The 13,655-nt window shown below is 39.0% G+C and overlaps 1 protein-coding gene across 2 annotated transcripts; it reads right to left on the bottom strand.

Annotated features, from left to right (window-relative positions):
• Window positions 1–5,308: 5,308 nt before the first annotated feature.
• On the bottom strand, window positions 5,309–10,972 carry arpp19a (cAMP regulated phosphoprotein 19a). Of its 2 annotated transcripts, none has more exons than XM_088921833.1 (3): window positions 10,819–10,972; window positions 6,804–6,926; window positions 5,309–6,293 (listed from the first exon to the last, which is right to left on the bottom strand). In XM_088921833.1, exons 1-3 carry the CDS (start codon window positions 10,876–10,878, stop codon window positions 6,123–6,125), a joined length of 354 nt encoding a protein of 117 aa, XP_088777959.1. In that variant the 5' UTR covers window positions 10,879–10,972; the 3' UTR covers window positions 5,309–6,122. The 2 variants fall into 2 exon arrangements, with proteins under 2 accessions (XP_088777959.1, XP_088777960.1); XM_088921834.1 differs by lacking the exon at window positions 10,819–10,972 and adding an exon at window positions 10,656–10,766.
• Between the last annotated feature and the right edge of the window lie 2,683 nt (window positions 10,973–13,655).

Raw genomic sequence — 13,655 nt, forward strand, 5'->3', positions numbered from 1 at the left:
CCTTTCCAGCAAACAGGGAGACGGCTCAAGCAGAGGTAGCAAACGCCATGATACCTGAAAATCTTGCTATTTTAGTGTCTCTCTGTGCATTCTGGGTATGATGAATGAAATCATTCAGCGAAAACCCGCTGCTCACCATGAATCTGATGTAATCCGAGCGACGGCTGCCTCCCAGCGGCGGTGCTTCATTTTTAACACAGTTCTGTCAAATGTTGAAATAGAGCGTCCGTCGGTTTGCGTAAAACAGGTTTCGAAAGAAGCTGTAATAAACATTCATTTTCCAAACAATGCACATACTGAGAGGTATAAATTTGAAAGGCATCTGAGTATGTCACGAAAAACTAGGCTAGAAAGTTAAATGAGAACGTGAGAACTAGACCATGGTTTTTTAACGCTGTAATAGCGATATATCAGCCGCAGGGAACTACTATTAAATCTGTGTCTACCAATATGAAGCTAATTTTCTTGATAAAAAGTTAGTTAGCAGATCTATAGTTTAATATCCCATATGAATAATAATGTCCTTTCCGTTGACAACCATTATACTGTCTAGACTTCTTAAGAGTAATGACCTTAGTCAATCTTAAAAATAAACGTTAATTCTAAGACACGATAAGGTTGTGAGTACAGCAACTTGAGACTATGCAATTAACTTAACTAAACGTTTTAAAGTTATTTTTTCATTGTTAGATGCTTGACAGATTAATTTAAGAAAACAATAACCGAAAGGAGTGTATCTTCTGTTAATTGGGGAGAGCTGAACTGATCCGTACCCAGTTGATAACTGCAAAACAATTACATTATTTTAGTCAAATTAAAAATCAAAATATCGTTCACTGAGTTATCTTGATGCCTCTTGACCAACAATGTAGCGTTCTCTTTACGTTATCTGTTGCACGTCTTTCTTCAGTAAACGCTAAAATCCATCAAATTGACGTCAGGAAAAAATGTTATAGTCAGAATAAAGAGGACCCATGCAGTTAATCGAAAACGGGTATATTTTAATTGTTTCTCCAGCATTACTAATGACTGGGCTATCGATGCAAATATATCATGCATTTATATTATGGACTGTTTAGTTTCTACTTTCTAAGGAAGGAAAATAAAAAAGTAGCTTAACTGCCAACAAGATTCTCGCCTCGCAAGCGGTAAACACATCCCCACGTCTTGGGACTCCATCCTCTCAAGACAGACCGGTTTGCGTTATCAACCATCAGAGGGAGTCTTTGGTCATGTCGGCTTCTGATTTTCGTCGGGCTACTGCAAGTACGAGTTGCAACGCATATTTCTGCTGCTCGTCATCCATTCCTCCATTTTCAGTTCTCCTGGCCTTGTGAGGGTGCCAGGCTTAATGCCCTTACTGTGCATTTCACAATCGGCATGATAACATATATTACTCACCTAGAAATCGTGCTAATGACAATCAAACCCTACATAATGGTAGTAAGAAAACATCTCACATCTCTTAAAGGTGAAATAGATTATGTTCTTAATATCTTCAGTTTATTATGCTAATCCTCTGTTGTTGAGAAATGTCATTTTTCATTCCTTGTTGAAAACATACATGACGACCACTCCAACATTAAAAATGTATCCTTTCAAAGCTAAAAGCACTAGGGAAAAGATGGCTTTAAAATGTTACTTGCTAAGGTTTTCAATACAAATTTCATAAGCTTTAATATAGAAAATCAATGCAGTTTCTTCTAGTACTGGTCTACTAAACACATTTATATAGTAGTGCAAGTGTGTATATAGTGCTTTATTTATATATAGTGCAAGGGCATTCTCTTTTAACAAAACAAGAAACTGCATTTAAAGACAACGGAAATCTCTAGAAATTGTTTTGCTCCAGACCAGAGCGTTGCTTTGTGAGCATAAGAAAATGCTTGGCCTTTTAGTGAGTTCACAGCTGGCCCTATAAAAACGTGTTATTGTTATTTGAGACTTTTTATTTCCATTGTATACCCCCAATGCATTACAATAAATCTTGCTAGTGCCTAAATATTCCTTTTACTAACATCTCAGTCCAGTCTCAGAATCAGAACTGTATGTACAGAAATAGCAGCAAAGCATGACAAACAAACACATGAACATAACAGCAATGAGCTTTGTTTTCAACCTTACACGTTAATTGTGTCCTGAGAACATGGGGCTAAACATAATTTAATTTAAATCTCATGGTAATCCACTCTAGTGATCCAAAAGGCCAAGTCCTGGCTGCCAAGAAATTCCTAGTGGCTTAAATAACATGAACATCCTTGCTATGGTCTTGTGACTTGTTCACTTAATTACAGAGTTTTGAGTCTGTGGAATATTTCCCCCTATTTCAGACAGGTTTTTAAAATTAACGCTTGTTTTTGTATCAGTTGTCATCCGTTGAACATCACAAATGATATTTCATGGCTGGGATTGATTTAATGGAGTTTAAGCAGCAATGATCAGGGCATAAACACACAAATGAAGAGAAGTCAAGAACATAAGAAATCTTACCAACGAGAGGCGCGCATTCAGCCCAATCTAGCTCGTTTGTTCGTTGTTACTTGACCCAAGGATTCATCTAGACTTTTCTTGAAAGAAGCCAGGGTATCAGCATCAGTCTAGGTAGCTTGTTTCATGCTCCAAAAACTATACTGTACTATCTAACTATACTATACATTGACACTACACTGTAAACAGGCGCCGTCCTTCGGATGAGACGTAAAACTGAGGTTCTGACTCTCTGTGGTCATTAAAAATCCCAGGGCGTTTCTTGAAAAGAGTAGGGGTGTAACCCCAGCGTCCTGGACAAAAACTTCCCATTGGCCCTTACCAATCATGGCCTCCTAATAATCCCCATCTATGAATTGGCTTCATTGCTCTGCTCTCCTCCCCACTGATAGCTGATGTGTGGTGAGTGTACTGGCGCATTATGGCTGCCGTTGCATCATCCAGGTGGGGCTGCACATTGGAGGTGGTGGAGGGGAGTCCCCATTACCTGAAAAGTGCTATATAAGTGTAAGCAATTATTATTATTATACTCTGGATTGATGCCAGAGCAGCAATGCCTATTCTGTAAAGACCAAAATTGTACACAATATATACACAAATTAGGCCTAATACATTATACAATTTTAAGAAAACATCCCTTGATTTAAATTAGGCTCTTTTAACAATATATCCTACATTTTGTATGCCTTTTTAATTGCAGCCACAAGTGTTTTGGGGTACAGTGCCGTGAAACACTGATTTCATCTATTATTGCATATTTGTCACACTGGATGTTTTCAGATCTTTAGACAAAATCTAGTATTAGATAAAGGGAACCTGAGTGAACAAATAACACTTTTTTATTATTATTATTTCATTTATTTAATAAACAAAGTTTTCCAATACCCATATCCCCTGTGTGAAAAAGTTAATTGCACCCTTACACTTAATAACTGGTTCTGCCGCCTTACAATAACTGCAACCAAACGCTTCCTAAAATTCTTTCACTCTTCCTCACACAACTGCTTTAATTCAGAAACATTGGTAGGTCTTCGAGCATGGACTGCTCATTTCAGATCCTGCCACAGCATCTCTGTTGGGTTTCGGTCTGGACTTTGACTAGGCCACTCCAAAACTTTAATTTGGCTTCTTTTCAGCCATTCTGATGCGGACTTGCTTTTGTGTTTTGGATGATTTTCTTGCTGCATGACCCAACTACACTTCAGTTTCATCTCATGGACATTCTCCTTAAGAATTTTCCGATACAAAGCAGAATTCATTGTTCCTTCAATGAACAAGTCAAGTTCCACTTTTGACTCATCTGTCCATAGAACATTCTCTTCAAGAATTTCCTTTGATCGTGGCATAATGTGCTTGTTGAATCTTTGTGCTGACAACTTGACTCTGATGGTAAGGGTCAAAATAAGCGAGATTTATACCGAGCTGAGCTGGCTGTTATCAAGCCTGCCTGTATTCAATCAGCTGACTCTAAATTATCCCTTTAATTGGGTTGATTTAACTATGACTTTTTCCACACAGTGCCAGTTGGCGTTTGACAACTTCGTTAATTAAATAAACGAAATAAGTAAAAAGCGTTATTTGTTCACTCAGGTTCCCTTTATCGAATATTAGATTTTGGTCGAAGACCTGAAAATATTCAGTGTAAAAAAGTTGCAATAATAGAGGAAATCCATAAGGGGGCAAATACTTTCACAGCACTGTATACGTCTTTGAGTTTGCACACTAAATTATGCAATTTGTGCTCATCCTCAAGGCAGATTTGCTTGAACTCTCGTGTTGCTTGTGAACAAGTTTGAGTTTTTCTACTAACTCTCCATAAGATTCGGAACTCAGCCATTCAAAGACACTCACTTTCTTATTCTAAAGCCACTCTAGTATAACTCTGACCTCGTACTTTGGACACCTATCCTACTGAAAGCTGCACTTTTTTCTCCTTTTAAGTCTGAAGCATAATTTCTTGTAAAATTTGCCAGTACTGTATTTAGCTCCACCTATGTTCCAATCAGTTTTGACAAGCAACTTTCAACACAACTGATGAAAAGCAAGTATTTTAACATACTGTAACTCTGCCACCACTATGGTGTAAGAGAGGGGATATTGTTGGCAAAGTGATAACATATGGTGGGTTTACATCAGATGTACAGGTAACACTTTGCATCTAGACTGAAGAGCTCCAATTTTGTCTGGTCTGACCCCATCTTTTGGCCACATTCTTTCAGTATCATTTAAGTGCTTTATTACAAACCTGATGCAGGATTTGAAATAGACTTTTTCCTTTCTGATGAGACAGGAAGATTATCAGCCCATAGACATTTTCTCCCATCACAGCCATGAAGGTTGTATATTTGTAAAAGTCACTGTTGGCCTTATGGTGGCATGCCTAACCAGATTCCTCCTTGTCCAGATGCATAGTTTGAAGGGACAGTATGATCTAGGCAACGTGTATGCATCTTTGACTTCCTAATGATCGACTTTACCATGTTCAAACAGATCAAACAAATAGTCACACAGGCTATCTTTACTAAGGGAATTTATGCATGTCACAGGGTTTGACTACTCCTGATTGCCTAACCTTTCCATTTTTCTTTCACATCTCTTTTCTGCTTTGACTGTGGAGTTAGCAGCGTGTACAGTACATAACATTAATTGCTACTTTAAGGTGTCATGACAGTAAGCATTTAAAGCAACAAAATGCTTAAACTGTGCAGGGATTTGAATACTTCTGCAAAGCACTGTAGTTTTATCAAAACACTTCATCAGAAAGGACCATCACAAGCATTATAAGATCTGCAGTATAAAGGGATCATTAAATAAACTAACATTTGTGCAAAACTATTTTATTTACAAAAAAAACATGGCACAGAATTGACTGCACAGTCTATGCACATGCACACTTCAAACATTTCTTTTAGTGAGTTACCATCTACAAAACCTAGATGAGAATGGGTTTAAATAGTTTTCAGCACACATTCAGTACTAGGTTCACAAGGACTGTTTTCCAGGGTGGGAAAATATTTCCCGAGAAAAACTGCAATTGATAAAGCTGAAAGATTTAAGGCAATTCTGTATTTTAAGATTTTGAGGCAAGCAAACATTAACCCATTAGAACCTAGTTTATCACACATGCTCTTTTTCCTATAACATTACCTTGTAGCAATACATCTGTGTGGTCCATTCTTTATTTTTAAATATATAAAACAAGGAGCAAAGCAGTATCAAGGGGGGAAAGGCATGTGCATGATTGTAAGATTAAATAATTCAAGCACATTACTTCATTATTTAGATGAGGTCAAGGAATGATACAGTAAAAATGTAAAACTTTCTAAAATGTTGATTCCTGCCATCACTCCAACACTAGGAAATATGTACAGTTTCATCCAAAAACTACAGTACATTTAAACCACCTGCGACGCTCCACAAGCTTAATTCTCCTTCAGCAACTATTCCAGATATTAGAGAGCTTAAATTTCTCCACAAAGCAGCATTCTACTGGAATCTGCCTCTTATACTCTTCTCCGAGTGCTTTTAAATGTAGGTTAAAAGAAAAAAAAGAAAGAAACAGGAAAAAAGGCTAACACGAAGATGAGAAAAATGGGAATGAGGAAAAAAAAAGGCAGCAGTTTGTAAAGCCTTTATCAACCAGCCAGCTTGCTGGCAACCAGGGAAGGTTTCCGCTGGGGCAGGTCTTGTGGCTTGGGGATGTGGTCACCGGTGATCTCGGCTTTCTCTGCTGTGGCAGTCGGTAGCTGTTTGTTCTTCATCTTGGCCTTGGCCATGTTGTAGTCCCCAGAATCAAAGTACTTTTGCTATGAAGAAAAGGAGGGAATGACCTATAAATTCAGTTTCCGATACAGTCACAAGTAGAGACAGGAATACACAATTAGAGAAGTTTTTTTTTTTTGGATGAGGTCAAAACTGTTTTCCATTAAACTGAGAACTAGGTCAATTCAAGACACCAGTGTTGCAGAGAAGGATTTGTAGCTTTCAGATACTGTATGCAGAACAGTTTCTCAGTCAGAGAACTAGTACATTTCCCAACCCCCAAATAGATTTGGGAAACAATAACAACAATTAAGGAATATCTCACATTCAGTTGAAATATGTAAACCAGTACAGCATGGTTCAAGTCTACTGAAGGTTTACAATGAAGAATGGAGCTAATAGAAAGAGTTTACAACAACAAAAAGCAAACCACAGGTTCAAGGAATTGGGTGAGGGAGAACAAGAGGTCAAGATAAAGGCATGCAGTACATCAACACCACTATGGAGAGTCACGCTGAATTAGGATAAAAAAAAACGAAGGCATTGCAGCTCACCCCCTTCTGAAGCCTTTTCCGGAGGAAGTCTGAGCCTCCAGGCTTAGACCCCAGGTGGGGGTACCTCTCTTTCAGCTTGGCCTCTTCTGCCTTCTCAGGGCTGATCACCTTGTCCTCCATTTCCTGCATATAAACAGTATATTTGGGTTTTAAGCAAAGATATTCACCTCCAAAAAGCAGTCATGTCTGGTTATTAATTTTTTATAATAATAAATATATAACAGCCTGCCCACCATGAGACAAACGCCTCTTGATCAAAATCAACACTCTGAAGACGCAATGTCACTAGTAATAATAACTCAACATCAACACATTCACAACTGGCAATTTAAATTTACAAGAATTGTCGAAGTTGACTTCTAGATTAAGAAATAAGGGGCTTCAGTTTAAATTACAGCAGATATTTTATTCCTATTACTTTACTGTCATGTAAATTAAGTTTATATAGTTTCTAAGCAGATGTATAATAGCCATTATAACAGTGATTTTATATTTTGAAAGATGACTAACGGTATGTGAATATACAGTGACTACACAGGTTTAACACCCTGAGAAGGACTGCAGCATTTCTCCATTACACAATGCTTTCTGGAACAGGAGGTCTGCTCTTCAACAAAAACCAGCTTGGCAAAGGCTCCCACTTCCAAGCACCAGCTGAATAAAAGGTCAGAGATGAACTTCAAAGCACTGATCCTGTGACTTCTGTTCTAGCAGACCAGCCTTTAGTTACGCCAGTCTAATCATGTCAGACATGACTGCAGCCATGCAGGAACAAGGAGAAGAGAGCCTTACCCATCATTAGAGAAGGATCTTTTAATTGAGCTGAAAACCAAATCAATTAACATATAGCACTTTCATCCACCCTTTGATCAAGATGTAGGAGCATCCACATATTTAAGTGAACAGCCAATACAGTTGCACATCATTTTTATACTCTCCCCCCCCCCCCACAACATTTACTGCATACAGTTTCTGGGCCATGTTCAGCAAAGACATTCCTCACCAAAGAGGCTTATAGAAATTCTATAAAGGGAATGGGTCAATTTAACTACTCATAAGAGAATGTGTACAGATTTGTTACACACAACTTTCCTGTGTGAGTTGAATAATAAAACAAAAACTAATACTTTTGTACTTGCAAAAAAAAAGTGTGGGGGATGAGGGACAGGAAAATGAATAAGGCTCTGTGAGCATGGCAACACAATAATCAAAGGGGTTTATTTAAGGAAAGCAGCATAATCAACCCCAGATGTCAAGAAGAGCAACTCTTCGCAAACAAGGGCCCAACTTGATCAATCACTACATTCATTTAAAAACATGGATGCCAAGAAAACACAGAATTACCATCTCGATCATATGCCACTATGCCAGTGGTAATCCAAAGGTGGGCATACTTCAAATTCAGGGAAAGTTAGGTTGCAGAACATGCATATAAAAAAAACCTTCAAGAAATTCGTTTCTTCTTTTCTGCTATACACTGAGGCCCGATTTCTCCATTGACCATAACAAAAGTATCTGGGTTTTGCTTTCACATCTCCCCCAATTGTTTGTTTTTCATTATTGCAGCTTCTCGTTCATGAACACGCATCTAAGGGAAACCAGTTCGGTTTTCCTAACAGTTAATCAGTTTGCTGATTCACCCACCAACATGCCCGTTGTGAAGACAGGATACAAGGTAACGAACTGAAAGCTAGAAACACTCTTGGAACTGTGCTAGGCTACTTCCAGCACAAGCAAATTCCTAAACAGCAAATAAAAGAATCAGATGTGTAAAGTATCATAAAAAAGTGGACTGATTTGATAAAGGGAGTTTTCAGTCCCAAAAACAGAATATTACCACTAATCACATTTACCAAAAATATTAGCCTCTTACTCCAGATTGTGACTTTCACATTCTGCCTGAAAAAAAACAACAATGCATTGACAATAAACTAGTTCTCTGTATTCTGAAGGAATGCTGGATACAATGAGCACCAACAGCAGCTGTAATCCAAGAGCCATACTGCAGTCAAAAGCCGGAAGGCAGCTGCGATCAATATTTGAAAACGCACATGTTTTATGACCACTGAAGTTGATGGAACTGGGTCACGTCCAACACAGGCTTTTCTTGGACATCAAAAAAAAAAGGGGAAACAGGAGAGGGTTATTCCAATCTTTTGAACAGGGGGAAAAAACTTGCAAGTATTCCAGTCAAGCCAGCTAGCAGGTGAGTGGTGCAAGCCACCAGGACCAGAACTGGGAGGCCTGGCCTATGTGGCTCTTTTTCTCAGTGCAACACAAGGCAACAAACTTAACGTCTCACTGTTCTTGCTTCTTAAAATCTTAGATCCACTGCCTTCAATCCAGTGTGCCAAGCACCAATCACTAGAAATTATCACTAAGATCTTGTTGCCCAGACTCTTAGATGAGTAGATGAGAAAAGCCTTAGATGAGTCTGTGGGAGTTCACATGAGACGCAAGATTCTGCGGAGGGTTATTCCAACATGAAACAGACCTCACAACACCATCGAAGAATTTCTTGAGTCGGTCAAGATAATCTTTAAGCTTAGACCAGTGTAGGTGATCCTGGTCCTGATGGGCTGGTGAGTCTATAGGTGATCTTTCTAACCCAGCTCATCATCAGATAAACAGGACCAACTGAAGAGCCTCCCCCTGCTGTTTAGGCACTGCTGCTTTGAAAGAACCTGAAACCTGCACACCCACCACCCCTGCAGGACCAGAAGTGCTCACTCATGGCCCAGACCACTCAATATTGCAGCATATTAAGCATGGCACCCTCCCACCCTTTAACACAGCTTTAAATGATCAAAAGCTAGGATGCTACAGAAAACCTGTTTAAATGGAAGATCAGTTTAACCTTGTCATTTGCAAATAATAAAAATGCTAGCTCAAAGAAGACTCAGGTTAACACCAGCTGCAGCAGAATTCAACATGGCTAACCATTTAGATCTAGTTCAAAGTTCATCTTAAACCTTGAAAGATTCGGCTGTACACTCACTAGATTTGCTCTTTATTTCTATAAATAGTTGTAACTAAGCTTAATTTAGAACATCACTGCACTGAAAAACACAAGCAAATCCAAGACACTTCTTTCATTATCACGTTCACTTCAAAACGGCATTCTGTAGGGGATTGCAAGGGTCTCTACATTCATAATTCACAGGAAAGAACATGGTTTCAATGTGCAGCAGAGGCCCACGTCACAGCACTTGCGCTGTTATTACGTAATGTTAAACTTCAGCTTGGGATCTCAGGTATTAGCATATAGAAAGCCTCTGAACAACGTGAAACTACCACGAGAGGAAAAAAAAAGAGAAATGGTACCGCGGACACAGACCAGAAATCAACGATCATTCAGACTAGAGGTTGCAAGAATCGGGTCACAGCACACCGAACCCAGTATCTTCCACGACGAACGCGACATAAACAATTTTTTAAACAAGCCGAGCCCCTTATTCTTCAGCACTGCGTTTAACCGACCAGACGTCATTATTTGCAGTAAAAACAAGGACACCTTGCGCTCTGACCCACATCACGCTAGAAAGGCGCTGTGAACCAAGTACTGTGTTATCAGCCAATTGGCATTAAGGCAAGGAAACCCGGGACCTCCACACTCCAGCCGGATAAGCCTTGCTAGACTGCTAACCCTTCATCTTGATTATAAACATCGTCCCCCAGAATACTGAAAATAGACGCCAAGCCCTTTTAACTCACTAAAGCCACGACCACCCGCGCTCCTAAACGTCTTCAATTACGTTTTTTCCCTACTGCAACGTGGCTTATATTAGCATATCTAGCAAGGTACATACAATATTTATTTGCCTGCACCCCAACATTATCACCCAGCCCTACCTGACTGACTCCTCGCTGTACTCGCCGCTAACAAGCGTGAAGACGACGTCTGTTTGCCGACTGCCTGATTCCACCTGACCGACTCTGGATGCACATCTTGGTCAATTTGGCACTACCCGGACGCCAAAGGACTTACCAAACAGTGCACAACGCCTTTACTTACCCTCTGCTCCTCGGTTGTAGTTTCTTCGGTGGTCTTTGTTTCTTCTGTTTCCCCAGACATGACTAAACAAACGAGAGGGAAAATAAAAACCAGGCGAAATAAAGACAGCTCCCTTCCCTCTCCCGTTCCGCTGAATCAAATGCGTCCTCCCGCAAAAACATGGCTGCCGGTTTTAAACGTCAGCCCGTAGGATTTTTTTCTCCAATTGATAACTAACCCATTAAAGTGCTAATTTTAAATTTCACTCAATTACATTATTTTTAACATAAATAAAAAAGTCCGTTTTTTTCAAAATGCAATTTTAAGCGTCCGGGCATTGTGGCGCGTTGTATTCTGGGATATGTAGTTTGGGTCCTTTGACGGCCCGACTACCCTGCGAAAACTTGTCTTTGTAAATTGATGGTTGTAGAAAAAAGCTATTAATGAAATACAGTGTTGACGCCATCATTATTTTAATGTATAGGTGCTTTGAATATAAATAACCGGTCAGTAATTTAAAATAGTTTTAGCAGGACATAATACATTTATAATGTTTCTGCAGCCAGTGTAGATGGAATCAAAGCCATTAACAAGTTGTGCGTGTGCGGGGTAAATACGTAGTCATGACATCCGTATGTACTGTATCTACATTACAAAGCAACGACAAAAATGGGCGTTTGAAGTTTAAATCCATTAATATTTAATAAGTACAAGCAACAGATAAGACCTAAATAAATCTTCCACCATGGACACAGAAAGCGTGTCTGTCAACCACTCACATATGCGAAACAAAGGTGCTCTTAAAACACAGAATTAATAGTAGCATAGACTTACAAAATCATACGAAAGTGTATATCCGGCAAGGCCGGTCCCGGTGACGAATGAGACACGACCCATACGGTCTTATAGGTCACCCTTAAATCATCAATTAGTAAAAACTTGTAATATATGTGAGTTTTGATCACTTTTAACTGTGAATGGGTTCAATACGGCCAGTATTCTCCAGATGTCATCCTCAAGGGTTACAAGTGTTGGTATTTCATTCGATATGACCTAGAAAGTTCTCAATTAAACAAAACACTCGTTTAAGTTTAAGTTTAAGGGTTATCTAATCTATGAGTATAGTACCCCAAGTACGATCTAATAACTGAATTAAGCAGTGTAAACGGGGAAGATAAATGTTATTTTCGCTTTGCTATTTTTTTCAAAAACTAACATACAGACTTGGAATGCTTTTCAAATCAACATTATGAAAAAGTTATGTGCACCTTCAAATACATAGAGCAATATGTCTACATTCTACTGTAGCCTATTCTGAGCTATGGCAGTTACTCTGCATAATGCTGGATTTTAGATTAATTTTTCTGTAAATTTAATTTGCAACAACACAAAACAGAGAACAGGAATAGGAAAATAATAGTAAAATTAAAGACTGCAGAACATTCGACATTGATGGTGTAAAATTGGTGATACCAGTTAAATGGTACTTTACTTTTAAAATACTGCTTTCATTCCAGATGGAATTGTGAGATGAACAAATTTCTCCTTATGGTAGCCGTTTTATTCTATTCCATACAACATTGTAGAATTAAAGTGAGTAGACGACGACCCAGTGTGGTTATGGATACTTATGATGACTGGTGCCATCAATTCATGCAATCAAGTTGAAAAGAAATAGTAAACTTCTGTTTTCTTTATTATATTGCTGGAAACAAATGGAGGGTTCTAAAATGGGTGAAAATCAGGATTTGACCAAGCAGTTTAGTCAATAAGTGAAATAATTATTCATAACCCCCAACTTGAAAGTGATTTCTAGCAATATACCTGAGAGGCCGGTAAAAGTAGAGGCCCGTGAATTCTTTGTCCTCTGGCATAGCTTTGTTGAGGGGAGTAATAATCCAGGTACACTTGGTTAAACAAATATTTATTACAATGACAAAACACAGACTACACTACACACAACATACAACACACAAAGTTACTTTATGTACAGTATTTACAGACAAGGCGTTTCTGAGGCCTAACATTCTGGTCACCCAGAAAGCCCCAGACTTCTACTAAGCATTAACCTCTTAATATGCCTACGGAGGCCACAGAAGAGATGAGCCGTTTTCTAACTAAATCCAATGCAACCTGCAGTTAAATCTCTCTCTCTGCACGCCGGATGCCACAAAATAAATGGGAGCCTATATCCCTATCCATAAAATACACCCTAAGCAGGAAAGACGTTTCTGAGGTATCTTTTACTCAGGAAACCCAAGTTCCCTAAAAACACGGAATAGCATAGCATCTCTAACAAGGCTCAAATACGTAGATCTAATCAGGTTTGACTTGGAGGATCATGAAGTCTCACAAGCTTTGCATCCCACTGCTCTGGACTCCTCTCTCTTCTCCTCTTTTTCCTCCTACTGTGATCTTATATTGTCTGTTTCTATCCTGCTCCTTTGCAATCATTAACCCACAACTAGGTATACCAAGATAAACTTTACAATTGTTTCTGCTCAAGGGACCCCCCAGACCTCAGCAAACATCCTCTCTCCTTTGAAGTTGGAAGTGTTTACCCTTCTCAGTGTCACAGACTTTTATCTAAAATCTAAGAGACACTTCTCAGTCACCTAAAGATGCAACAGTTACAGTATATCAAAGAATTTGTTGAACCTTGAGTGTTATATAATTTATGGAACCAAAGCTCTACAGCGACCACAGAACAAATCCCTTATGATTTTTGCAGTTTATTCACATTTAACTTGCTGCTTTATACTGAACATTGTGTGTGAAGAAATGATGCTGGGATCTTACCTTGGTACACTGCAGTTTCTACACATGGGATTCCTCAAATACGGTCCTCAGGACCCTGA

The sequence above is a fragment of the Atractosteus spatula genome, chromosome 7 (assembly GCF_055471065.1).
Source record: "Atractosteus spatula isolate fAtrSpa1 chromosome 7, fAtrSpa1.hap1, whole genome shotgun sequence".
Lineage (NCBI taxonomy): Eukaryota > Metazoa > Chordata > Actinopteri > Semionotiformes > Lepisosteidae > Atractosteus > Atractosteus spatula.